The 25,109-nt window shown below is 42.1% G+C and overlaps 1 protein-coding gene across 1 annotated transcript; it reads right to left on the bottom strand.

Moving 5' to 3' along the window:
* Positions 1–4,777: 4,777 nt before the first annotated feature.
* On the bottom strand, positions 4,778–24,951 carry ITPRIP (inositol 1,4,5-trisphosphate receptor interacting protein). The gene is made up of 2 exons (XM_079976096.1): positions 24,691–24,951; positions 4,778–6,689 (listed from the first exon to the last, which is right to left on the bottom strand). Exon 2 carries the CDS (start codon positions 6,674–6,676, stop codon positions 5,027–5,029), a length of 1,650 nt encoding a protein of 549 aa, XP_079832222.1. The 5' UTR covers positions 6,677–6,689; positions 24,691–24,951; the 3' UTR covers positions 4,778–5,026.
* Positions 24,952–25,109: the final 158 nt, after the last annotated feature.

Here is a 25,109-nt window from a genome sequence, read left to right as displayed (position 1 = left end):
CCCTGAAGGCAGCCCTGTTTAGGGAAGCTTTGAATGTTTAAGAGACCATTGTATTTTAATATTTTGTTGGAAGCTGCCCAGAGTGGCTGGGGAAACCCAGACAGATGGGTGGGGTATTAATAATAATAATAATAATAATAATAATAATAATAATAATAAAAAAAAAATGTTACTTATTACTGCCTTTCCATCTGGCAGCGGTACAGCTCTTGGCTATTTTTCAGCTGTTCTACATCTGACAATTTTATGTCCACACTCTGCCCCAGTTACTTGCAATTTTCTATTTGCATGTAGAACCAGCCCACCTGGGCTTGAATCCAATTATTGAGTGAACAGAACAACTGCCAGTCATGTCAACAGAGCTTACCCTCTCTCTCCTCCTCTTCCCTGTGACCCAATCTGCTCTGGGGATTCTCCTGACCCTCTAGAGAAGATTTAGGGGCAGTGCAGTAGTTGTTCCACAAACACAATGGCTTAGATTCAACCTCTGTGCTGTACATTGCAGCTTGGTTCCATGGCTGGTTCTAGCTGCAAGTAGCCAACCAAAAACGTGTAACAATGCACAATTCTCAAGGCTGTTAGGGCAACAGCAGTGGGTGCTGCATCAGAAAAGGATATTATCCCAGAAGTCAAGTCTTCATGGATAAATACCACATGTGGGCAGCTGCTGTTGTCTTAGAAGTTTTTGGCAGTTCCACAGTAAACAGTAAATAATTAGAACAAGTGGTATATACTACTTTGTCATTTACCAGTTAGTGTCAGCCATTATCCTGGGTCCTTTACAAGAGGCAAGGAATGGCAATGGTAGAAGATGAAATAAAAGATTTTTTGAATGATTGTATGTTGTGTGGACTCTGCTTAAATTGGAATCGGCATAAAACATGCCCAATTGCAGATTTACTTACTGAACAACGCATGTTCTCTTATTCTTGGGAAGATAGTGAGCTATAGCCGAAAGGATGCAAAGTAAGAAAATGAGCAATTTCCCCTTTTTCTTTGGTTACACAATGCCTTTGCCACTGGTGGATTTCCATTAATAATACATAAAGCATAAATCTTATTCAGGTCACCTTGAGGATGAATGCATACATTACAGGCATACAGTGGAGGCTGCTTGCCTTTTCTTTTTCTTTTTTAATGATGGAATGGAAATATCACTTAACTCTTCCTGAGGCACCCCCAAGCACCTTTCCGTCAGGTTGACAGCTGCCATTTGAAATGACTTTAAACTAGTCTTTGCAGGTGGCAGCTGTCCTGTGTATTCAGCGTCAAAATCCAGTGCAGGCCGTACTGGATTCCTGCAGAGAGAGTCTCCCATTTCTGCCATGAGTTTCTCCTTCAACGGCAACCTAGGCATGTTCCAGAACATTCACAAGACTGGACATCCAGAAAGAAGAACACCCTATTAACTGGTCTGAGTAGCATACTGCTATGTACTGCTTTGTCAGAAATGTCTGACTGTTTTCCATGAGGCTTACCAAGCAAGAATGCACTCAGTCGAAATCTTAGTGTTACCCTTCCCCAAAATGTTTTTCCGCTCATGCAGAAGGTTTAGGAAGGTAAGTATAGTATGTATACTCAAATTGTTTTAACCAGTCTGGTTTGCTTGCTGAGTAAGACATTTTAAATACCTTGCGTTTTGTAGACTAAATGTAAATGTCTGTGTTTTTAAAGTCTTACTGAAGCATCAGTTTAATTAAACACCTCACGAGTGCTTGATAACGACCTAGATAAGGATAGCAACTCTTGTGGAAACGCATAACCCCAAAAAGTGTCATACTATAAACATTCAGATTTTGTGTTTCCTCAGAGAGCTTTGTTTCAAGACCAGCAAAACTGGAAATATTGCTGACTGAGAAAGAAGAAAGAGATTTTTCCACTTCAACCATGTAATTACTTAAAATAAAATAACTGAAGTCGCAATGGGTTGTTTAATAGGCCTATTAACTGGAGCCACTATTTTACAAGGAGTCAGTTATATGGCACGTTGACAAGAATGGAAGAAACATTAAAAATTTAAAAGTGCAGAAGCTGCCTAGAAAAAGAACGCTACAAGGAGGAAGGTATTGCAGTGACACCTTTTTATGGCTTCCCTGGACTTGTCATTTTTCAAAACCCATTTTCCAGACCTTTACTCTTTTTTAAAAAAAAAGGTAGAGAGGTTTTAACTGTTTCTTCCATCTTCCGCTTAAGTTTTTTACATTATATAAATGGTTTTTCTCAATCATTGATTTATGTCCTTATAGTGTGGGCCAAAAGGAGCACATTACACTTGGTTTGATATTTCAGCACTTCCACTAGGGACTGGAGTTGCTCAGCTTTCACTGTCCCTAAAGTCGGTCGGATAACAAATAAGCATTTGCACAGTCAGTGAAATAACCAGTGGGCTGATTTAAAAAGAAGTGTGTGGGCAGGGCTTTTTCCCCCCAGCCAGAACTTGTGTTCATGGTAAGTTCTGTCACCTCTTTTTCTAGAAAAATAGCACTGTGTGAGCAAGCTCTTTTCAGTAGGATGTCTGAAGCCTACCTGCTGAAATGCACTTTTTGGCCTATTATTATTATTATTATTATTATTATTATTAGCAGCCCCATCTGCACTACATATTTAAAACAGTGCCATTCCAAAAAATCATGGGAACTGTAGTTTGTCAAGGTAGTTGAGAGTTGTTAGGAGGCTCCTGTTCCCCTCATAGAGCTATAATTCCCCGAGTGGTTTAATGATCTTCCCAGGATAATCTTGAGAATTGTAGCTCCATGAAAGGAACTGGTGGAAGACAGTTTAATGAAAATACAGATGTCAGAAAGCTCTCTTTCCAGCTAGAATCATAAATGTGCATAAGAACTACATGTACATACTGGTAATGTATGCATCTATGGTTCCTTCCACCCAGAGACCCAGTTGCAAAGGCATTGGCTGGTCTATTAACAAAGCACAAATGGTATGTTGTTGTTTTCTGGGAGTGGGGCAGGGGCACAATTTGATCCCTATATTCTCCCTCCTAATAACTGATTAAATAGAGATTTGTGGTGGCAGGAACCATGTTCTCTGTGTGTCATTTGAGTGGACCTACACTGCTACATGGGCATGCAGGTAATGTACAGGAGAGCAGTGCTTTATTATGTAAGATGAAAATTCTGCCTATAATCATGTTTGAATCATAGAATCATAGAATAGAATCATAGAGTTGGAAGAGACCACAAGGGCCATCGAGTCCAACCCCCTGCCAAGCAGGAAACACCATCAGAGCACTCCTGACATATGGTTGTCAAGCCTCTGCTTAAAGACCTCCAAAGAAGGAGACTCCACCACACTCCTTGGCAGCAAATTCCACTGTCGAACAGCTCTTACTGTCAGGAAGTTCTTCCTAATGTTTAGGTGGAATCTTCTTTCTTGTAGTTTGGATCCATTGCTCCTTGTCCGCTTCTCTGGAGCAGCAGAAAACAACCTTTCTCCCTCCTCTATGTGACATCCTTTTATACATTTGGTTCTTCTATGAACCTATGTGGTGGTCGTACTTCTGTTTATTCAGCAATCAAGTTCTCCATTCAGGAGACCATTCCTAAAACAAAAACAACACCCCCCTCAGTACTGTTGGCATTTAACTATTGCTATTAGAACACAGCGTGTTCCGTCTAAGAAGCAGCAGCGTAGCAATGCAGCCTGGGCACTAGAGAATAGCAGCAGCAGCAGTAGTAAAGTCTTACTTCCTAAGTGATAACTGCCATTTCCAAAGCCCTTTTCCAGAAAAGAACAAAACCTGGCACATGTTCAGAATCACGGCAGATACAAATGCAAGGTGGAAAGCAGCAAAGGAAAAGCCAATGGCTCATCTAATCCAGCACCCTGTTTTCTCAGTGGCCAATCGGATGCCTGCGGAAAACCCACAAGGAAGACCCAAGGCCAAGAGCACTCTTGCCTCCTGTGGATTCCTGGTATTCAGAAGCATTGCTGTTTCCAAATATGGAGACAGAGCCCAGCCACTATAACTAGTAGCACCTTTGCCTTTCAAAAGGATCCTTTTTAAAAGAAAACCCATACCTGAATTTTTGTCCTTTCCCCCACATTACACCAAACAAATGGATAACAATCCAGGACGTCATCTTTGTAGAAGAACCTGAATTTCAGGAAATCTTAAAACATATGGTCATTATTTCATTTTGTTGAGAACAGCAGTTTATTGCTGTGGTCTGCCTGTGACACTTAACATGTAAAAATAAACCAGAGTGTGTGGCACCAAGGTAATGATCTGTTTAGGCCAGTGGTTAATCTAACAGTTCTGGAAAATATTCTTGCCAGTTAGGTCTGGTGCTATTGCAGAGAAGTACAAAAATGGAATTTTAGTGGTGTGTCAAGTCTTAAAAGTAATAGTAGCTGGAAATGTAGGCAAGGCATGCTCAAATACCCTGCATGATGCTTGCGTCACTGGATGGCTTTATGTAGGTATTACCATTGGTTCATAGATATGAATATATTTCACTGGAGGTGGACAGAAATTCTAGATCCTCTCCAGGGGCTCATGGTGTGAAAGTATGTAGAGGCTATCTAGATAGTTGCAGGAAGCTCTACTGAACTGGTATTTCTGCAACCTATTTCTGCATTTGCTTAATAGTTTAGGACAAAATAAAAGAATTCCCTTCACAGTGGATGATTGATCATTTGTGAAGTACAGGGCTGACCATCTATCACCAATTTTCAAACTATGTTTTCTCTTCTGCAAGGACTCCTTTTGCAGAACTGTCACCATCTCCATCTTCACATAAACAAACCACACAGACTCTACCAAATCCCAAGGTCTGTAATGTTGATATAGGAATAAATTAGATACCTCTTTTGCTTAAACTATTTACAACAATCTTTATACACAACAGTTTAAACGTTAGAAGCTGCATAAATATCAGCCAACAACATTGGGAAGAAAATGAGAGAAGTATCTCCATTCTACCAATCTTTGGAGTTATGTGAGCATATAAAGCAGTTTGCTCCCAATGGGGGAGATCTGTTCATATTGTAATTCTCAGAGATCTGGCTACAGGGGTTCTTTATGTAGTGAGGTCACTCGCCCATTGGGAACATGCATGGCATATTCATTTATTAAAGCTGCTGTGTTCTTTAGCATCTCATGAAACGTGTCCATAGTCTTTCTGTAAGCGTCTCGTTGCAATACAAAGTGGCGGAAAAGGTTTAGAGGTTCTGCCTTTTGGAACTCTATGGGGATACCCAGTTCCTCCGGCAGGTGCCTGTTCCCAATGAAAAAGTGGTAAAGCCTCTTTTCCTGCAAGCTTTTCTCTAAAAATCTGAGCATGTCTTGCAGCCTGGCTCGCAGCTGCGTAGAAGCCCAGTCTGCACAAGGAAGCGTCTGTAGTAAATGTAGCATCACTGTTTTCAAGTGGTAGTTTGTAAGGCTGCTTGCTCCTGTTAGACTGCACTGCTTTCCATGAAGGAAGGACAGAATCTGGAGGCAGCTGAGGTGGCAGGAGTTGGCAGGCAGAGTTTTGGAAATAAACTGGATGTATCTCTTCTCATATACTGCAAACGTGAGAAGCCAATGAATGCTGGAAGAGGGGCCCTCTGCCAGGCTACTGCATGGGAAATGGGAGATGAAATATACATCAGAATCAGCATATTGTACCACCGGGGTGAGGTTGAAAGTAATGGTCTTTCCAGATCGAAACTTGATTTTTAGAGCCCCAGGCGCATCCAGGACATTGAAAGTGAGGTTGAACTCATACTTGTGTGAAATTTTGTTCCATGCCTTAGTAAGTGCCAGCTGGAACCACGTCATAACCTGGTCAGAATCAAGGTATCGAGTGTCCTTGTAACAAAGGAGGTCCTCCATATGTTGGTTCTGCCTAGCTTGGTTCATTTTGCTGTGAAGAAGACACAGCAGGTCTTCCCCGAGCTTAGTCTTGTCGCAGATACATCCTGTTGAGTTCTCATCCGCCCGCAAGATCTTTATCATCCCATAACCCTGTTTGTCTGGGGAGACGGTTTCTTCCGAACACCAGCTTTCTAACTGGAAACAATATGGCTCCGGAGGGGTAAAAGGGACAATGAAGTCACAAGCTAAGGGCTTGTGAGCTCTCCAGTTCTCATACATGCTCCCGACTCCTATGGATTCTTCCACTTCCATGTCTGCATCTCGGTTACACACACTTCTCAGGGCTTCCAGCAAGTCATCTGCAAAGCCTTCCACAAGCTCTCGATTTCTGGCAATATCACCGGTCACAACCTGGAGGCATTTTTCATAGAAGTTGGCCAGTGTGGCATTGTCTGGCAGGACGACTCCCTTGAGCGCTTTCCCAAGGACACTAATTTCATCCTCCTCATTGGCATAATTCTGCCAAGTCCCTTCCTTGTAGTCCTGCCGCCAGAACTCAATCAGAAGGAAAACCACCATGGACAAAGCAGTCCAGAAATTCCAAGAGAGGGGATTGTGATTGTATTGCTCCTCTGTCTCTGCAGCCTTCACTGAAGGCTTTGTTAAGGTCTCCTGCATGGCAATCTCCTGCTCCAGTTTAAGCTGCTCCAGCCTCAGGTTCTCCTCCCGCTCTTTCATCTTCTGGATGACTTCCTGTGTGTTTTCAAGAACAGTGACATTTTCCTTTGGAAAGAGGAGCGGATGGTTGACGATAGCCGTGATAACCACCAGGCACACCCGGAAGATTCCCACTGGCATGGCAAAAACTTTCCTGTGAGGAAGAGGTAGAGAAACAGTCAGTTGTGTTTAGATCTGCACAAGCACACAAGGAAATTAGATGAATTCTCGGCTTAGTGGATAAAAACAAACAAACAGGAACACAAGAAATATCTGCGAACTTTCAGATACAGCGTTGTATTCAATGTGGTGATAGCGCTAAGATTCTGTCTGTGCAAAGATTTCTTCCCTGCCCGCCCCCTAACTCTGTGCTGGGGTTTCCGCCAACCCTCTGGAGCAGATTTGGGGATGGTGGGGGAAGGAGGGGGGGAATCTCAATTGATACAGCACTAATCCTTATTTATGTCACAATATTTATTTACTGCTTGATTGTAATAAAATCTCAAAGCACAAAACATTGCGAGAAGTAAGGTTACAGGGAACCAGACAGAAGGCCTTCTCAGTAGTGGCGCCCACCCTGTGGAACACCCTCCCTTCAGATGTGAAGGAAATAAGTAGCTATCCTATCTTTAAAAGACATCTGAAGGCAGCCCTATTCAGGGAAGTTTTTAATATTTAACGCTGTATTGTTTTTAATACTTGAATGGGAGCCGCCCAGAGTGGCTGGGGAAACTCAGCCAGATGGGCAGGGTATAAATAATAAATTATTATTATTATTATTATTATTATTATTATTATTATTATTATTGAATACTTCCCATAGAAAGTAGTTATATTTTCTTAAGAAGATATTGTTAAGGGCCAGTATACAGTAAGGCTGTGTTTTCAGGAGTATGTGGCAAAGAGAGAAATGAAATTGATTTCTTATTAGTGAAGGTTGGGTGTGTAACACATCTAATTACTTTATTATGAACACTTGTTTTGCCTGAATAATCTGTGTTCCCTTATGCACATGGCCTGTTGATCATGCCTCTAGAGGAGGCACCCCCAAACTCGGTCCTCCATATGTTTTGGGACTACAATTCCCATCACCCTGACCACTGGTCCTGTTAGCTAGGGATCATGGGAGTTGTAGTCCCAAAACATCTGGAGGGCTGAGTTTGGGGGTGCCTGCTCTAGAGTGCTGAGGTCCATAGGATGCTCTGTTCCTTGAAGTCAGACACTATCAGAAGCTGTCCCTGCAGCCACCATCATGGCGCCATAGTGATTCCTGGGATCCCATAAAAGACCTAGATACTGCTGTTGCAGGATTCTATTTAAGGAGGAGTTCTGTTCATGATGTAGCACATATCATGTCATCACTGTACGGCAATAGCACGGAGCCCAAAGTGTGTGGGGAGAGGGGATCTAAAGACCCAGCTCCATGGCAGGTATAGAAATTAGTCATGTGATGGAAGAAGTCACAGGTAAGTGGTGGCTGCCACATGCAGCCCACCCCAAATATACATCCTGCATAATGTGAACAGTGAGAGGAAGCAGGTGGTAATTCTGACTCCAAAAGGGATCCATTTAATATTTCCAGTGTGTTGATGTGCACCCATTCTGTTCCCACAGCTGCCAGTAGCCTATAATTATTCCCTTCTAGCCTGTAAATGAATGTGATTCAAAGATTTGCCCCTCTGCAGTATCCGAGCACACCAGCTTAACTAATAAGAACAATCCATGCCATGTCTACTCAGTAAGTCCTACTGAATTCAATGTAGCCTACAGGTAGATGGGGTTAGTTAGGATCCCAGCCTTTATCTTTTAGATGAAGTCTCTTTTGTTTTGCAAATTGATTTCCCATCTAGGTGTCCTTATATGTTTAGCAGCTGTGCACATCCCCCCCAAAAAACGAGAGTGAGACAAGGGTTTTGCACTTAAGGGAGACAGATGCAAAAAAATAATGAAGAATGTAGATGTAGATGCATACACAGATAAAAACTTTAGGAAAAATGTAATGAGAAAGGAGCGAGGATCAGGAAAGATTGTAGTTGCACTGTTGACATCACTGCAGGAACCCTTCTTCGCATATCCCTCTAAAGCAATGTTTCTCAGCTTTGGGTCCCCAGATGTTGTTGGACTACTACTCCCATCATCCATGACCACTGGTCCTGCTAGCTATGGATGACGGGGAGTTGTAGTCCAATAACAGCTGGGGACCCAAGGTTGAGAAAGGCCTAAAGCAGTCTTCCCCAACCTGGTGCCTATCTCACCCTATAAATCAATCAATATACAAGAATTTTTTTGCTACTTTAGCAATAAAGAAGATCAGTATTCCCACAACAGAGCACACCACAATCATGAGGAAAGAGAACATGGATGCTGTCCAGAGATTTTTAAGAGGATGGGTGTGAGAAGCCAGGTAAGGAGCCCCTCTGTCCAGTGACACATTTTCATCACTAGGTAGCATCAACTGGCTTGGTTTCACTGCGGGGCTAAGGCATAGCCACCCCTTTGTAATTCTAAGACTGGATCTTTCACTACCTTACCGGCTGCCACCTTGCCCTCAATCCTGGCAGTTAGTTACCATAGCAACCAGATTGGGTATGGCCGTAAAGCAAGGCCTTTCTTTATTTACAAGTGAATCACATACATATGACAGAGGAGTAAAAACCTTCCCAACTATAGGCTACTGCTGAAGCACCACATTCACTTTTGTCAGTTGAAAACATATCAATCTCATTGGCAATATCATCAACAACACTTCATTAATGGGGGCTTTTACACAATTAAACTGTTTGTCCATCTATCTAACATGGGCGTTGACCCTACCATGGTTGAGTATGCTTTTGATTTGTGGTAGTGGGGTGGTTAAAAACTATTACTGGAAGATGGATCAATAGTTTATTGCTGTTTCTCCCCGAGATGCTGGAGTCCGTATAGGTGATGCAGTGTAATGGTATATGCACTCCAGATTAAAAATAGGGTAGAGTGACCTTTTCAAAAGCAGAACCATCCATCTACTCTTACACGGCACAAGAGAATACATGAGATAAATGCTGCCCTTCCAATCTGTCTTGTCTACAGGCTGAGAAGAACAGTACTAGCTCAATCCCCACTGTAGTGACAATACAAATGCCATCGGATGGACAGAAGGACAATAGATTACAGCCATTTGAACACACAGGATCTTGACTTCTTTGTCAAAACTCACGATTAGCAAAACTGGATGTGCAAAGTAAGGGCAGGCGTACGAGTCCCTTGGCTCAACCTCATCTTAGCAAACATTTTAGGGTTGCTCCAGTCTTGCTGTGTAGGTAAGGACAGTGAACCATCTATCTTGTTATTTCTCTGCTTTCAATGATAGCATTAAAAAGAACACCCCTAGATCCATCACCAGAGCACACAGATATCAGCACAAATCCTGCAACTGGTTTGAGAAGAGCAAAGTGAAATGGTATTATTTCTTCCTGTCTCACCCTTTCCTAGGTGACATCCTCACATCCTTGTTACAAGTGCAGCACAATTAATTAATTTTTATCAGGTTGGATCTGCAGTAGCAGACGTTCACATGGTCGTCATTTGCTCATTATTAGAAAATTGTCATTTTCTCCAGCACACCACTCTCCAAAGGGAAAGCTAAACCTCATCAAACACAGACGCTCTAAAAGCAAGAACACAACCACAAAAACCACACAAAAATCTGCCAGATTTTTTTATTAAGTGCTGCTGGTGGACAACACCCAGCACAGTGTGGATTCAACCCACCACCCATGATTGATGATAGCCCTGGAGGGGGTAGATAAACCTGTTTCTGCAGTCCCTGATAGAGAAAAACCAGATTTACTAGCTACAAGACTGAATTCTGTTTGGTGAATAAGAAACTACAAAGGTGTAGTCACCAGCGTATGACATGATGCCTATTGAAAAAGAAGTATTCAGGCCTCTGCCTCGAGGATCTTGCAGCTTTTGATAATAATGGGGAAGAGTGATGGGAGTGCAGGAAGGGTAAAGAGAAATTGATCCGATGCAATTGCAGGTGTTTTAGACTTCATTATGGTAGTAGTGGGAATGAATTAAGCGGCCATGCTAAACTTTTCATGGAAGAGGTGGGCTTTGAGGAGAGATCTGAAGGAAGGGCACTATGCAGATGTTCTGAGAGGGAGGTTGCCAAAAAGGTGGCTTGAAAATGCAGGCAACTTTTGAGTGGATCCAAGTTGGGTAGAGGCCCAGGATTTTTATATGCCCCAAAGCCAAGCATTTAGAAACACTGGAAACACAAGGTGCTTCCTTCAGTTTCAAGAGAGTGGTGTGCAAGTTCTATTACGTACAATGGAATTTCATGAAAGTCCAACTTAAAGTCACTCCAAAAGAAGATACTGGGAGCACACTGAATCATTTGCCCAAGTACATGCACAGTACAGCTATCTGAAAGGAAACATATGGAGATCTGCACAGATCCACCTAATGCATTCCTAATTATTATTACAGTATAATTACAAGATAATGGTATAATCTTAGAAGGAGCATGGCTGTGACTGCCATGAAGGGACCCTAAACTTCTGGATTTGCCACCACACTATGGGTGGAAGAGTTGGAAGGAGTGACAATCAATGGGAAAGGGCTTATTGAGAGACAAGGGCAGAAAGATCAGGTGGGGGAAGCTGGCAGAGGATCATGAAAATGAGGACAAACAGTTTCTGCGATTCCAAGAGGGGCTTAGAAGCCAGCATAGGGGTGTTGCAAGGGGTATACGGTGAGAGAAGCAAAGGGTTATTGAGCATATAGAACCAGGTCTGCCCCAATATATTTAGTTGCCTGAAGCCAGGAAAAAAATCCCCCTCTGCTAAGACAAATACTTTAGAATGAGGGTAGCCAACCTGGTGCCCTCCAGTTGTTTTGGACGTCATCTCTAATCAGCCTCCAGTCAGCATAGCTAATGTCCACAGATGATGGACATTATAGTCCAAAACATCTAGAGGACATCAGGTTAGCTATCTCCCCTTTCAAAAGTCTTGATGCACCATTCAAACACCAAACACCTTCCTTCATATATTTCCTCGCTATACCCTGCTGCATAGCAGAAGCAGCCCTGCACAGAACGTATTTCCTACAAGGAATAGCCAAGAGTATTAGGGCTGCTTTGTTTAGAAGAGACAATGGGAGAGGACCATGAGTGGTCTAAAAACAAAAGTGTTTGTTATCTTAAACTCTTAGGTAATACTTCAATTAGAAGGCATCCATATAAAATTAAATATATCCTATTTAACTAAAATAAAGAGGAGGAAATAGTTATTTTCCAAACCCAAATACCACTGAGGTTGTTTAAAAATAAGCTACAAGGTGCCTTCATCCGTTTGCAAGAGATCTTCAGGAAGTGCCACAGAGTTCCTTTTTTGGCTCTGTATTTTTAGAGAACAGCTTGTATATTTTGAGATTCAAATATAGCATGGCGGGTTGCCAGCAACGGGGCTTTGGTCTTGAAACACTAACTACAGGCGCCTCTGACATGGAAGTGAGCAGGGAAGACGCTTGACAGCAACAAGATAAGAGGTGGTGCTCATTAGGGGCATGCCCTAGTCCCCTACTTGATCAAATGGGCATGGCTTCTTCTACAGTCAACTGGAGGCCACAGTTCATAACAAAAGGGTGATTTAAAATTGGTTCAGCAGGGCATAATACAGAGACAGAAGGGGGGGGGGACCAACAAGCAGATTTTATATGAAGTATGTGTGCATGACATCTATTTCTATGTATAAATGCTACATGGAAAACAGGCAACACCACCAACATGCTCCTTTCAAAGCAAGGGTGTGCAATCTAACAAGTTTTCTGGGAACCAGTGGGAAGAGATGCCACAAGCCAAGATCATAGCAAGACCTGCATGCCTTGAAGGTTTTTCCTTAAATGACCTGACATTTTGGTGAGAAGCAAGCTATGTTGGTTGATCTTAGTGCTCCAGCAGCATTCACCTCGGGGCTGAAAGGTGTGGCCGCGCTTCTTGCGTATGTGAGATTAGATGCATAACAACCATAATCCCGGCCCTGACAAACACACAAAGCTTTTATTAATATTTATACATGCTTTCCCACCCTAGCTGTGCACACCAGTTGGTTAGCAACATCAGATGGAACAAGGGCGTCACCAACACCACTTTGCATGTCTACTTCAATGGGTAGTGTAGAGGGAAGAAAGAAAAAAGAGCAGAGCAGCTCTGACATAAACCCTTCAGGGGGTGTTTACCTGGCTTCTGTTACCGAGTGATTAAACTGCTTCGCTTTCATTGTGTTGCCAATTATGAAAGAGGAAAATGCCTTCTGGACTTGTTTGAGCCCATAAAGATAGAAGCCAAGGTTCCCCAACTTCCCTTCTCCCAGATTTTCATTACCCCCACAAAGTTAGTAAAAAAAATATTAAAATGTATTTTTATTAAAGATTTCTTGGTTTACAAAAGTATGTGGAATGTCTCTTTTTTCAAATTACATTTTCTACAGATCAGTTTCATTTGTTGAGACATTAGTGTTACATTAGGAAGAAAAGGTGGAAAGAGGTGGAGGGGTGTGTGTGGCTAACCGGATCCAAAACAACCACCCACCCCACCACAACCAATCACAAATGAACAACCACACCCCAGGCCAACACCCAACCTCTCTCAGCACTGAAGGAACACAAGCAAATAGCAAAGAGAACCTGCACAAGCGACGCTGACACAAAACCCCTCACGTACATTAAGTAAAATAGAAACATCGCCACCCGACCACACCCACAAAGTTAGTGATGAACTCAATAGAGGCAACTCACTTTGGGAGGAGCAAGAGTTGCAGGAAACTCAAACATAGGGATAAGCTCCTTGAAAGAGGTTCTGAACACTCTTCTGTTTAGCACCAAAAATGCTATTTCCTTCTGTGACATTTCAATGCAGCAGATTCTTGTAGGAATGTGGCTCTGGTTGGGATGCTAAACAGGGTGAACGTTTATTTAATTTTTATTTTACTTACGAGAAACTGCAAACACTTCTGATCTGTGGACACTTTGGAGGTGAGGAGAAGGAGAAGGCTCATGCATGAAGCGTTAAATTATGGTTTAGCGTTACAAATGAATCAGGCCGATCTGTCTTGACAAACTGTATCTCACACACGTTTTAAAACCTCGTTAAAGGAATGGCTAAACAAGGAGAGTAAAACTTTATATATAGGCAGTTGTTTCAATTACACCTGCTGTCTCTTCAAAGCTCTTGCTATAATAATGGATCATCTATGAATTCTAGCGATACCCGCTATCATGAGACAGCTTATGTGATATGATGAAAGTTTTAAAAGATTAGGACACTCCACCTTTGAAAGATGATCAGCAAGGAAGATTGTTACACATAAGAGAGTAAAGGGTGCAGAGGCTACAGCAAAGGAAAAGCAATTTATATTTTTGTGGTCTCTAAGCATGCCTGCAACAATGGCATTCACTCTTGGTGGTGTTCAAATGCTGAGTTTAAAATTATTCAGCTAATGCTGTATGGTCTAATACAAGGTTTTACTTTAAAATCAAAGCAAAATGCCTGTGCGTACTACCAAAGGTTAACTATTTAGCTGATTCTGCCTTGAAGAGGGATTTGTGATAAGATTTTATCCCTGTATTAACTGATGATAGGGCGGGGGTGAAATGGGGAGGTCGTTTCATCACGCAAGCATAAACGCTTGTGCTGAGAGAACAATCTCCTTAGAATGATATTGAATTCCACCCACATCTTTTTAAAAGTAGCAAATATTACCTCAGTATTTCCTTGTACTCTCCTTTGTGTTTCTTACATATCCTAATTCTTAGTTTCTCTGGCCATGTTTTCTAGGGACTCAGCTATACAGTGGCAAATAAAATGTTTTAGGTGTGTTGTAAAGTACAATATACAAATGCGACACTAGATGGCGATGGTGAGCTATGGCAAATTCAATACATTTTCCCAAAACGTTTTTTAAAAAAGCATTTTCACAGCATTTTTGGTGTTCCACCAAGATTGTAGGCTATCTAGGATTGCCACTGCCACAGCATACATAGTGTTCCTATGTCTTTAACAGCAGGCCACTATGCAGAAATAAAGAAAAGGAAGCTTTTCGTATCACATTATTTATATGGCCAGGAACATCTTTGCCAATTTCATTTCTGATGTCAGCAACGGTGCCAGCGGGATTTTCAAAAATTAACTTCTATGGAGTATGATCTCAGAAGAGTCCACCACAGGAAGGTCCATCCTGGTTGCTTAGGAGAAAGGAAAAGCAAAATATGGAGATTCCAAAGAGTAGAAAAGAAGACAGAAGCCGGAAAACTGCACTCAAGAGGAGCGGAGAGCAACACCAGGGGTTCCTATCACCTGCAGTCTAAACAACTAATCAATCACAGTTCTGCCTTTATTTATTGGTTAAAAACACTAAAAGGCAGGCTCATCTCACAGAAATTTCTTAGAAGGGTAGATGCACATTTGGCTTCAAATGGAGTCTGTGGGTCCTGTTGGCTATGGGCCCAGTGCATCAGTACTTCCTCTACTAGCCTTTTGGGTGTCAGACTAGACCTGGGGATGAATCAGAAGAAAAATGTGAAATGCCCATTTCTGCCTCCCACTATGAACACTCTTTTTGATGGGTCCTGTGCTACCTATGCCAAAAATGGCAATAATGAGGTGATTGCCCTTCCCCATCAATGTGGCTTTTTAAGCTACCAATTAGGAATAGGTACACAGTAGATTGGACATCTCCAGATAGCTTTGTGGAGATTCAAAAGAAAACTTTAGTTTTGCCATGTATCTCAAAACACTGCCACTGATCACAAATACTAGGAACATCCTGCTTTTGCCAGAGAAGTCAGTCACATGGCCAGGACTGGCCACTCTTTCCAGCATACATGCTGATAACTTTTGAAAAGGACCTCCCTTTCAATTATTAAGGGTAAATAATTTTCATGGAAATCCTGACGTTTTCCTGTGTGATGTTCAAAGTGGCTCCTCCTTTACCAGAGCACAAATGCCTGGCAAGCCAAATGGAGACAAGGTCAAGTATTTGTTCCTTCAGAAAACAATAGGAGTGACATATTGTTTAACAGCCTAAGGACATTTCCTGTACAAGGCAAACAGAAGCAGTGTAGTATTCCTGAAGCGAGGATGATCCACTTTTTCTCCTGAAAAATAGCTGAACAAAATTGCACAACCAAAGTTATTCTCAACCAGTTTTATCTGAAACCTAGCATCCTGTTCTAAATTGTCTTTAAAAGTATGCTGTACTGAAGAAGATCTTAGCACCCAGCCAAATCTAATTCAGCACCTCTCGGTCGTGAGGTTTTACAGGCACAACTACCGTACATGCATCAAAAATTACATTCTTCTTTTTTCATTTATTGCTTGAGGACTGTGCTACAATATGATGAAAGTTGCTCTGGTTTCAACAAGAAGCTTAAAAGCAGCATCAGCAGCAGTTCATTTGATCACATTGCCTCATGACAATTGCTTTTAGGGACTCCCTAAAATAACAATGCCTATGAAAAGGTGCCAGGCGCAATAACAATCCTAGTCAATACAAGCACTACACATAGTTTTTGACATTCCTTCCTTCCACTGGCCAGATGTGTTCCTATCAGCAAGGGAACAATATGTAAGACCCAGGACCAGCAGATCTCACAAGATTCTCATACAACAATTTTTTTGTAGTATTTCAATAGGACTAAAAATCCCTATATATCCAATAGGAAAACTGGGCTGGGTTGCTTCTGCACACAAACAATGTACTGGGTTATTATTGTAAAATTATTGCCAGGCTTTAAGTGATTTTTCTCTTGGTCAATAAGGCAAATACCTTTATTCAAATCAGCTGCTTCTGGAACCAATCCAGTTGCTCTACTGAAATATTTGCCCAGTTACCTATTTGTCACATGAGTCATTCTTGCCACTTTTGTCATTTTTTGAAGGAAGAGAGGCAGTCCTACTCCATTTGTTTTATGGACTGAAACAAAGGTAGGGCTGAATGGGTACGCCTGTATGCCTGGATGTCCTGCTTCCAGCAGTAACTATGGTTTCCTTTATACAACCACTTGCCATTCTCCTTTCTCCTTTCAGCATTTATATCTATCTATCTATCTATCTATCTATCTATCTATCTATCTATCTATCTATCATCTATCTATCTATCTATCATCATCTATCTATCATCTCTATCTATCATCTATCCATCCATCCATCCATCCATCTATCTATATCTATCATCTATCTATCTATCATCTATATCTATCTAATCTATCATATCCCAACTTTCTTTCATCATGGAACTCAAGGCTGGACAGGTGTGTTTCCAGGGCAGTCTACCATCTAGGAATTGACCAGCCAGATCCAGACCTGATTTGCTTCAGCAAAGTAGCTGTATCATGTGCCCTCGGATCATGTCTTGGAACAGGAAGTTGTCAAAACAAAAGGAGGAAGTGGAGAAAACTTGGCAGAAAGTGGTGAGAATGTATGGTGACAAAATGCACTCCTGGACCAAAAGCTTCCCCACTTGGACACTCGCCAATTACTAAAAAAAGGACAAGAATTAGATCTAGGTATGAAAGTAAACAAGAGCTCAAATGTTTCCTCATCCTTCAGGCAACTTAAGAGAAGTCTTGTTTGTACCACTAGGGATATGCAGTCATTTACAGGCTGCGTGGTCAGAACATGGGCATTCACAGCAGCTTACAACATCTATCTCAAATCACAGATAAAAAGGGCTGAACGCTCAGGCATCTCTGTTCAATAGCAGCTCCAAAGCCAACAACATAACTGCTACAGACAGGGTTGCCATACGTCCAGACATACCCAGAATACTGTGGTCGAAGGCACCCCAAAAAAACCTTTGTATGTCCAGATTTTCACTTTTTGAAACATGGCAACCCTAAAATGATCCCTTTCCATTTATCAGATGATGAAAAAGATTTAATGCCAGGAATTCAATGGTTGATTAGGAATGTTAAGGAAAATCTCAGGGTGAAAAGATACTCAACAGCCCAGCTTACCCTGGAATTTTCCTTAACAGAAATAAACAGTGCCCATAAGAAACTCTAAAGCTATAAAGTGTGATATCATTTAAAGTGTGAAAAGATTAGCAGGCTGCATGACCATACCTTAATAACCTCATGTTTTCAACCATTTACAGCTGATTTGCTCAATTGTGTTGCTTCTAGTTTTATTTTACTTGGTCACTGGACAGTGTCAGAAGACACTGCTTTAAGCCTTTTAAAAGGTACTCCTTCTCTAGTCCTTTTGATTTATATCCAGGTAGAAGAATAAATTAAAGCTCTTGCTATAGATTTTGAAGATGAGACAGAATTTTTAGAAATGCATCAGAATGTCACCATATTTCCCTTTTTATGTCAAAGCCATTGAAGGGACGAAAAGCATACTCCAGAAACTGACCTCTTCAATTTAAATTGCCAAGGGTCTTGCCATAAATGAAAGACAGACGCCCACAAGTGACTGCAATGATGGGGAAGAGTTTGGGAAATAGTTCGTGTGAAATCAAGAGTTCACTTCTGATGGACATTTGCTTTTCCTTTCCTGTTTGTAAGAGATGAAGAAAGTGAAAGCCCCTTATGAACAATGAATTTGCCAGTAGTAAAGATGCTAAAATAAAACATGTACAGTGGTACTTCTGGTTAAGTACTTAATTCGTTCCGGAGGTCCGTTCTTAATCTGAAACTGTTCTTAACCTGAAGCACCACTTTAGCTAATGGGGCCTCCTACTGCTGCCGTGCCACCAAAGCACAATTTCTGTTCTCATCCTGAAGCAAAGTTCTTAACCTGAAGCACTATTTCTGGGTTAACGGAGTCTGTAACCTGAAGCCTATGTAACCTGAAGCATATGTAACCCGAGGTACCACTGTACTGTTAACACCACATGCAGTTTCCAGAAGGAGAGCTGAATTTCTGCATCACATACATTTAAACAGAAGCAGAGAATAAGGAGTACAAGAATAGACAGGTGTGGTGACTCACCAAAGCATTTCACCCACTTTCATCGCAAAGTGAAGAATGCCAATATAACTTTCTTGCTTTCTTTCTATAAAGATTTATATACCGCTGCATCATGAAAATATATCACAGCAGTCCACAACAATATAAAAACATAAAACCAAACAATTCCCTAATAAAAAGTTTAAAAGAAGTTAAAAGCAGTAAGAAATTATGGGAGCTGCAGTGCAACAACTGAAAAGGCACTGTGCAGAGGTGCACCTTGGGTGCCCCCATATTACCAGAAACTTTAGATCCGTCTATAATTTAAATTTAGGTAAATATCACTCACCCTCTTCTTTCTAGAAGCAGCAGAAAATATTAGAAGGGCCATGCCATGTGTCTCCATGGCAGATCCACCAAATACAAGGCAACTGGCCAACACATTACTCATCTGAGACACGTCTGTGGTGAGCAAAAATGGTTGCTTGGTTTGTAACCAGGAGGCAACAAAGATCTTCTTCTCCCATTAGAAGGCTAATTTGCAGCACCATGGAAATGATGCATCATGACTCTCACAGTGACACAGAGACTCTCTCCATGTCTATACCTTCTCTTTAGAAATGATAATACTGTTCCAGATGTCAAAAAGCAGAGTTGGACAGTTTTCCAGTTAAGAGAAGGGTGGATAAAAATCAATGACTTTAATTTAAAAAAAATCAAATTTTTAAAAATTTAAATTGGATTTTTAAAATAAAATGCTTTTGGAGGAAAAATCTTTCTAAATATAGTTTTCTATTTAAGTTACATTACAGTCCAAAGGCTATTCCTCAGGAAATAAGGATTTGTTTTAAGTTTTTCATGTGTGTTAAAACTCACGTCTAATTTTTTTTAAAACAACAACCGTTTAACCACATCAGTTAACAAACATGGATACATATGCTATAATGTTATTGTTTTAGTTAAATAAATTGTTTAAATTGTTATTAAGGAAATGATTATTTTTCTCCTATCAAAAAAGTACAGCAGAAAAGTGGCCCAAATATAAACAGTTAACTTATTAAACCTCACGATAATTTCATAATTATCTGTCTATGTATTTCTAATAGTATAACCAAATCAATAATTTTTGATACAACTGTAAAACTATTCTGACTTTTAGAAGACATCTGAAGGCAGCCCTGTTTAGAGAAGCTTTTAATGTTTAATAGACTATTGTATATTAATATTCTGTTGGAAGCTGCCCAGAGTGGCTGGGGAAACCCAGCCAGATGGGTGGGGTATAATTATTATTATTATTATTAAAAAAATGAACCTTCATCTGGTTGTAAATATTAAGATTATACCAGCAAGAATGAGTCTTACTGTTAAAAATGATTTAAATAAAGTCTTACTGACTAGTGATTTAAATTGTGATTTATATCAATTTGATTTAAATCAAATCCACCCTGGTTAAGAGTCTGAATCAAAGACCAGGAGCAGGGGGAGAACCCATCTGTAAGGATATATAACCCATCTGTAAGGACTATGGGTGGAATTCAACATAGCGCTAAGGAGCTCATGGCATATCTCCCTGCTCCCTTTCTGCCCCAAGTGCTCTTCTGGAGGTACTCCCAACCATCCTGATTTGGGGAGTGTGTGGAGAAAGGGAGGAAAGCCCCATTGCACTAGCAGGGCACTTTATGTTGGCTTTTGCTAGCACAACTTAGTTGAATTCAATGCCACACTTTAAAGGCAGGAGTGGATAACCTTTCTGGCTCCATGGGCCAGATGCTTATCAGGATTGGTATTAGGGGTCAAATCTGACAGGTGGGCATGGGCATCAACCTGCCAATCACATCTCACATGACTGAAGAAGAGGAGTCTGGATTTGATATCCCGCTTTATCACTACCCTAAGGAGTCTCAAAGCAGCTAATATTCTCCTTTCCCTTCCTCCCCCACAACAAGCACTCTGTGAGGTGAGTGGGGCTAAGAGACTTCAAAGAAGTGTGACTGGCCCAAGGTCACCCAGCAGCTGCATGCGGAGGAGCAGAGACGTGAACCCGGTTCCCCAGATTACAAGACTACCACTCTTAATCACTACACCACACTGGCTCTCAGGTGGTTCATCCCATCCACTTGTCAAAATCCCTTGTGGGGTTCCCAAGTGCCAGGCACTGCTGAGCCCACCTTAAGCTCCCAATTATTCCTGCCCTTATCTGCCCCAGATCTGACATAACGTAAAGTGTGAGGAGGATGAATGTGGCTCTCCCAAAACAGCCTCATGGGCCAAGTTTAGCCTGTGAGCCGGAGGCTCCACACCCCTCCTTTAAGGGCACTACCCATATCAAATTTAGAGGTCAGTCCCAAGCAAGAGGCAGAGCTAGAAGCCAGAGGAAGTCGCCAAAGGAAAGAAGCCCTGTTGTACACATTTATTTAATAAAACTTATTGCTTGGTACATTTGAGCTCCTCTTCACTGAACAGAGAACATCCAGGAAGCTGAGCTGCAACCTTTCACTGATTAATAGGTTGCATTATTTGATGAATGAGTGTCCCCAATTAATTGGGCGAAACATTTACAAAATCTCCCCGTGTTGCTTCATTGTAGTACAAGGGTTGGTAATAATTGCAGAGGGCAGGAAGGAGTCTTTCCCCTTTCACTCCCACACAGTATCAGATACCCACTTCTAAAATGCTGCCTTCTGTGATACATGCATACCTCATTTAAAAACAAAGAAAGCACTCCTTTTCCTCAATACTATAATTTTAATCACGTGCTAACTTGTGCAGATTTAATACATTTAATCAACAAATTAAATCAATGAAGATGTCTTTGATCAGGTGAAAGCCCTAGCAGGAAGTAATGTTATCTTACCCCTTTCATGAGGGTAGACATCTTGATAGCCAAACACTTCACATGATTAGAGCATCTGGCAGGCCTAAGGGTATTTTTGCCATCCAGATGCCCTCCAGCTGTTTTGAAGTACAGTTCCTGCCAGCCACAACCAATACATGCAGTAGGTGGCAGGAATGAACAAAGCTATATAATCATGTTCAAACCTATTCGCCTTTCAAAGCTACAATTCCCTTTAACAGTCAATCCTGTTTCCTAGGGAACTCTGGACATTGTAGCTTTTTAAGGGGAATTGGTGTTGCCTAACAACTCTCAGCACCCATAACACACTACACTTCCCAGAATTCCAGGGGGCATGGGGCAGCCATGACTGTTTAAAGTGGTATACTGTAATACAGTGGTACCTCGGGTTACAAACTGAATTTGTTCCAGAGGTCCGTTCTTAACCCGAAACCATTCTTAACCTGAGGTGCGCTTTCGCTAATGGGACCTTCTGCTGCCGCTGCACCGCCGCCGCACGATTTCCATTCTCATCCTGGGGCAAAGTTCACAACCCGAGGTAACTACTTCCAGGTTAGCAGAGTTTGTAACCCGAAGCGTTTGTAACCCGAGGTACCACTGTACAGGTTACATACACTTCAGGTTACAGACTTCGCTAACCTAGAAATATTACCTTGGGTTAAGAACTTTGCTTCAGGATGAGAACAAAAATCGTGCTCTGGCGGCAAAGCAGCAGCGGGAGGCCCCATTAGCTAAAGTGGTGCTTCAGGTTAAGAACAGTTTCAGGTTAAGAATGGACCTCCAGAGCGAATTAAGTATGTAACCAGAGGTACCACTGTATTGCTTTTAATGTATATTGCAGAAGGGGCCTAGATGAGCCATCTCTACATGTATGCAAATGTTTACATAAACTTGCAAAACAGCAGCAATCCACAACTCAAAATATTTTCTTTAAAACTGTCCATAGTGCTGAAAAAGTTGGTACAAACTGCACTAGACTACTGCCAATTGGACTGCAACATGTGCCTCAGAAAGGTGTCACACGGTTGACAGAAGTAGACATGGTTAACATGCATATTATTCAAAGTTTACACCAGTTCCACTAAGTTAATGTTGTGCAAGGTTTCAAATATGTGGTTCTTTTCCTCATGTATCTGTTGTTTGTTGCACATTGCTCCATTCTTTCCCATTTACCTCACATCCTGCTTCTCTGTGGGCCAGGGCTTTTGCTTATACAGCTGAGCTGGCACCTACTGCTTCTGGCAGCACGTGGGCCAGGGATCCTCATACACAGCTGCATCCCTGCCCATGCCACACCCAAATTGTGCCAGCTCCCAACCTAGAACTGGAATGTCTACCTTTCAGGAGCACTCCGCTATTAAAAACATAAATGGAAACTATGCAGCTGGGCATAAATTTTGTGACTTTATGGTCACACACACAGTTACAGGCAAGCATTTTGTTGCACGTACTGTATATAATACAGGCACACACCCCATCTTTTCTCAGAGTTTCTTCAGGTATATTTTTCAGTTCAGCAGTGAGTGGGTCAAGCCAAATATGCAAAATTTTGTGTAATATTTCATTGAGCCCCTTCTTTGCTTACCTTAGGGGCTAGTTTCCTCTAATTTCTGCTGCTAATGTTTCTATCAGGTGCTTCCATCAATAATCATAATGCTTTTGCAAGCACTAGTTGTGCTGCTGGCCAGCGGAAGAACTATGCTGAAAATTATATTTAAACCACCAGTAACCTTCCCCCACACCAGTGGCCAGGCAGATAATTTTGGGAAGCCCACAAGAACGGGCTAAATGCAACAGCACTCTTGCATTGTTGCTCCCTGGCAACTGGCATTGCATGGTATGCTGCCTCTGATCGCAGAGGCCACCCGTGACTAGTAGCTATTGAGACTTCATTCTCCAGTCCCTTCTAGTCAGAAGTAGCAATGTATTATCCAAAGCAGAAGAATTAAATGAGTCTGGTAGCCCATCCCTATGAATATTTACTCAGAAACAAGTGCTACTGAGCTGTGCGGCTCACTTCCAAATAAGTGTATGCAGGATTGCTGCCCAAGTCTTTCAAGTTATTAAATGCCCTCCCCAGGGAGGCTTACCTGCTGCTTTTTAAAACCATTTTCAGCACCAGGTGAAAACCATTCAATTCTCATAGGCTCTGTTACATCTGTACACTCTTAATCCTCCAAACTGTAGATCTACTTTGCTCTCTTAGTAACACAGTGCATCTTCTTATACTTTTTTTCCTTGATGTCACTGACATGTTTATGTTACTTGTTACTGTTTTATTGATTGTAATTGCATTGTAATGGTTTATTGTCATAAGTCAGCCAGAAGCCAGTTCTATTGGGCAGCTTATAATTACTGTAAATAAATTAGTTCCAAGCATTAGGTCCTTATAGTACCTACCTGATAAGAAGCTAGATTGGGTAAGAACAGTCCCTACTGCAGGTCTGATGGATAGAACAAAGTCAGTGTTATTTAACTCATACATCCTTTATTCTTTGTCCCGTGTTATCTGAAGAATGTTATATCATTTACTGCGTGATGGCAGCCCTTACTTTCTGAATAAGCAAATCAAAGGCTGCATGACTGGGAAGCCAAGAAACTAACAAGTCAATGACATGTTCAAGGCCTTGATCCTAAGCACACCCATGGGTGTATCTGCCCCCCCCCAATAAAAATCCATAGCAAACGGGGGGGGGAACCTTTTGTTTGGGGGGGGCACAGAACCGCAAACAAAAATCCTGGCTATGCCCATGAGCACATCTCTTTAATATTAAGTGAAGCAGAAGTCAGTAGGGTTTACTTTTAAGCAAATCCATTTAGTACAACCCAGGCGTGTGTGCAAAAAAAAAAAAAAAAAAGGATGCGCCAACATACAGCAGCAAGCTACAAAAACGAAGTTATTTTCGTGGGGGAAGTGCAGGGTTTGGGACAGAGACTATGTCTTTAAATGGTGCTTTTTCTCCCCTGCCCTGCTTGATGCGCCTCTTCCGCTCTCATTTCTCAAGAAACTAAGAAACATGCTGCCCTGCTCGCTCCAAGCCCAACTTCCTCTTGTTAAGGCCACATCGCGCATACCTCTCGCAGACCCTCGGAGCAGCAGCTCCGCCTTGCTCGCCCTTCTTCACGAGGAGGCGACCTCCGGGGGCTGCGCGCAGCAGAAGGGGAGGGCGGAAGCGGGCAAGGCGAGGGGGGAAGACTCGCACCCCCCGGTCGACGAAGATGGAGGTGCCTCCTCGACAAGCAACACGGGCTCAAACCTGGAACCGCGTTTTCAGACACAAAGACACACAACACACGCGCACCAAAGCAATAGATGGCATGGCCACCTTTTGGTGGCAGAATGTGCTAAAACTTCATACTTACAGCGTCCTGCAAACTTCTTGTATAACCCTAAACGGTTAACACGGATCTCTCTGCCCGCGTCCTTTCCTACGCCGGACTTTTTCACGCGGTTTTCATGCTGGATAAGTTTAGGCGGACAAAGGGCTCAGTCGGAGCTCCTTCCCGTTTCTCTCGGCATCCTCCACGCTCCTTCCTACGAAGCTGGCGTTACTACGACGATCACTTTCTAACTTGCTCATTTCCTGGCGGCCGCTGTTTTTCGTTCTGACAACCACCGCCCCCCCCCCCTCCCACGCGCACAACTTTGGGTCGAGTCCCGGGACGCCCTTAAGGTGGAAAGCAAGAGAAAACTTTAAAAAAAATAAAATCAGCGCTCTCAGCCTTTGGCGATCACAGCAGAAACTCGCGGAGGGGTGAAGAAATCGCGGACGCCCTTAAAT

This window comes from Podarcis cretensis, assembly GCF_951804945.1.
Source record: "Podarcis cretensis genome assembly, chromosome: 5".
NCBI classification, from domain to species: domain Eukaryota; kingdom Metazoa; phylum Chordata; class Lepidosauria; order Squamata; family Lacertidae; genus Podarcis; species Podarcis cretensis.
The sequence above is the reverse complement of the archived record's forward strand: the minus strand, read 5'-3'. Positions and strand labels throughout refer to the sequence as shown.

What these genes read in the sequence shown, in the direction of transcription:
- ITPRIP (XM_079976096.1), bottom strand. Translation starts at nt 6,676, where the DNA reads ATGCCAGTGGGAATCTTCCGGGTGTGCCTGGTGGTTATCACGGCTATC.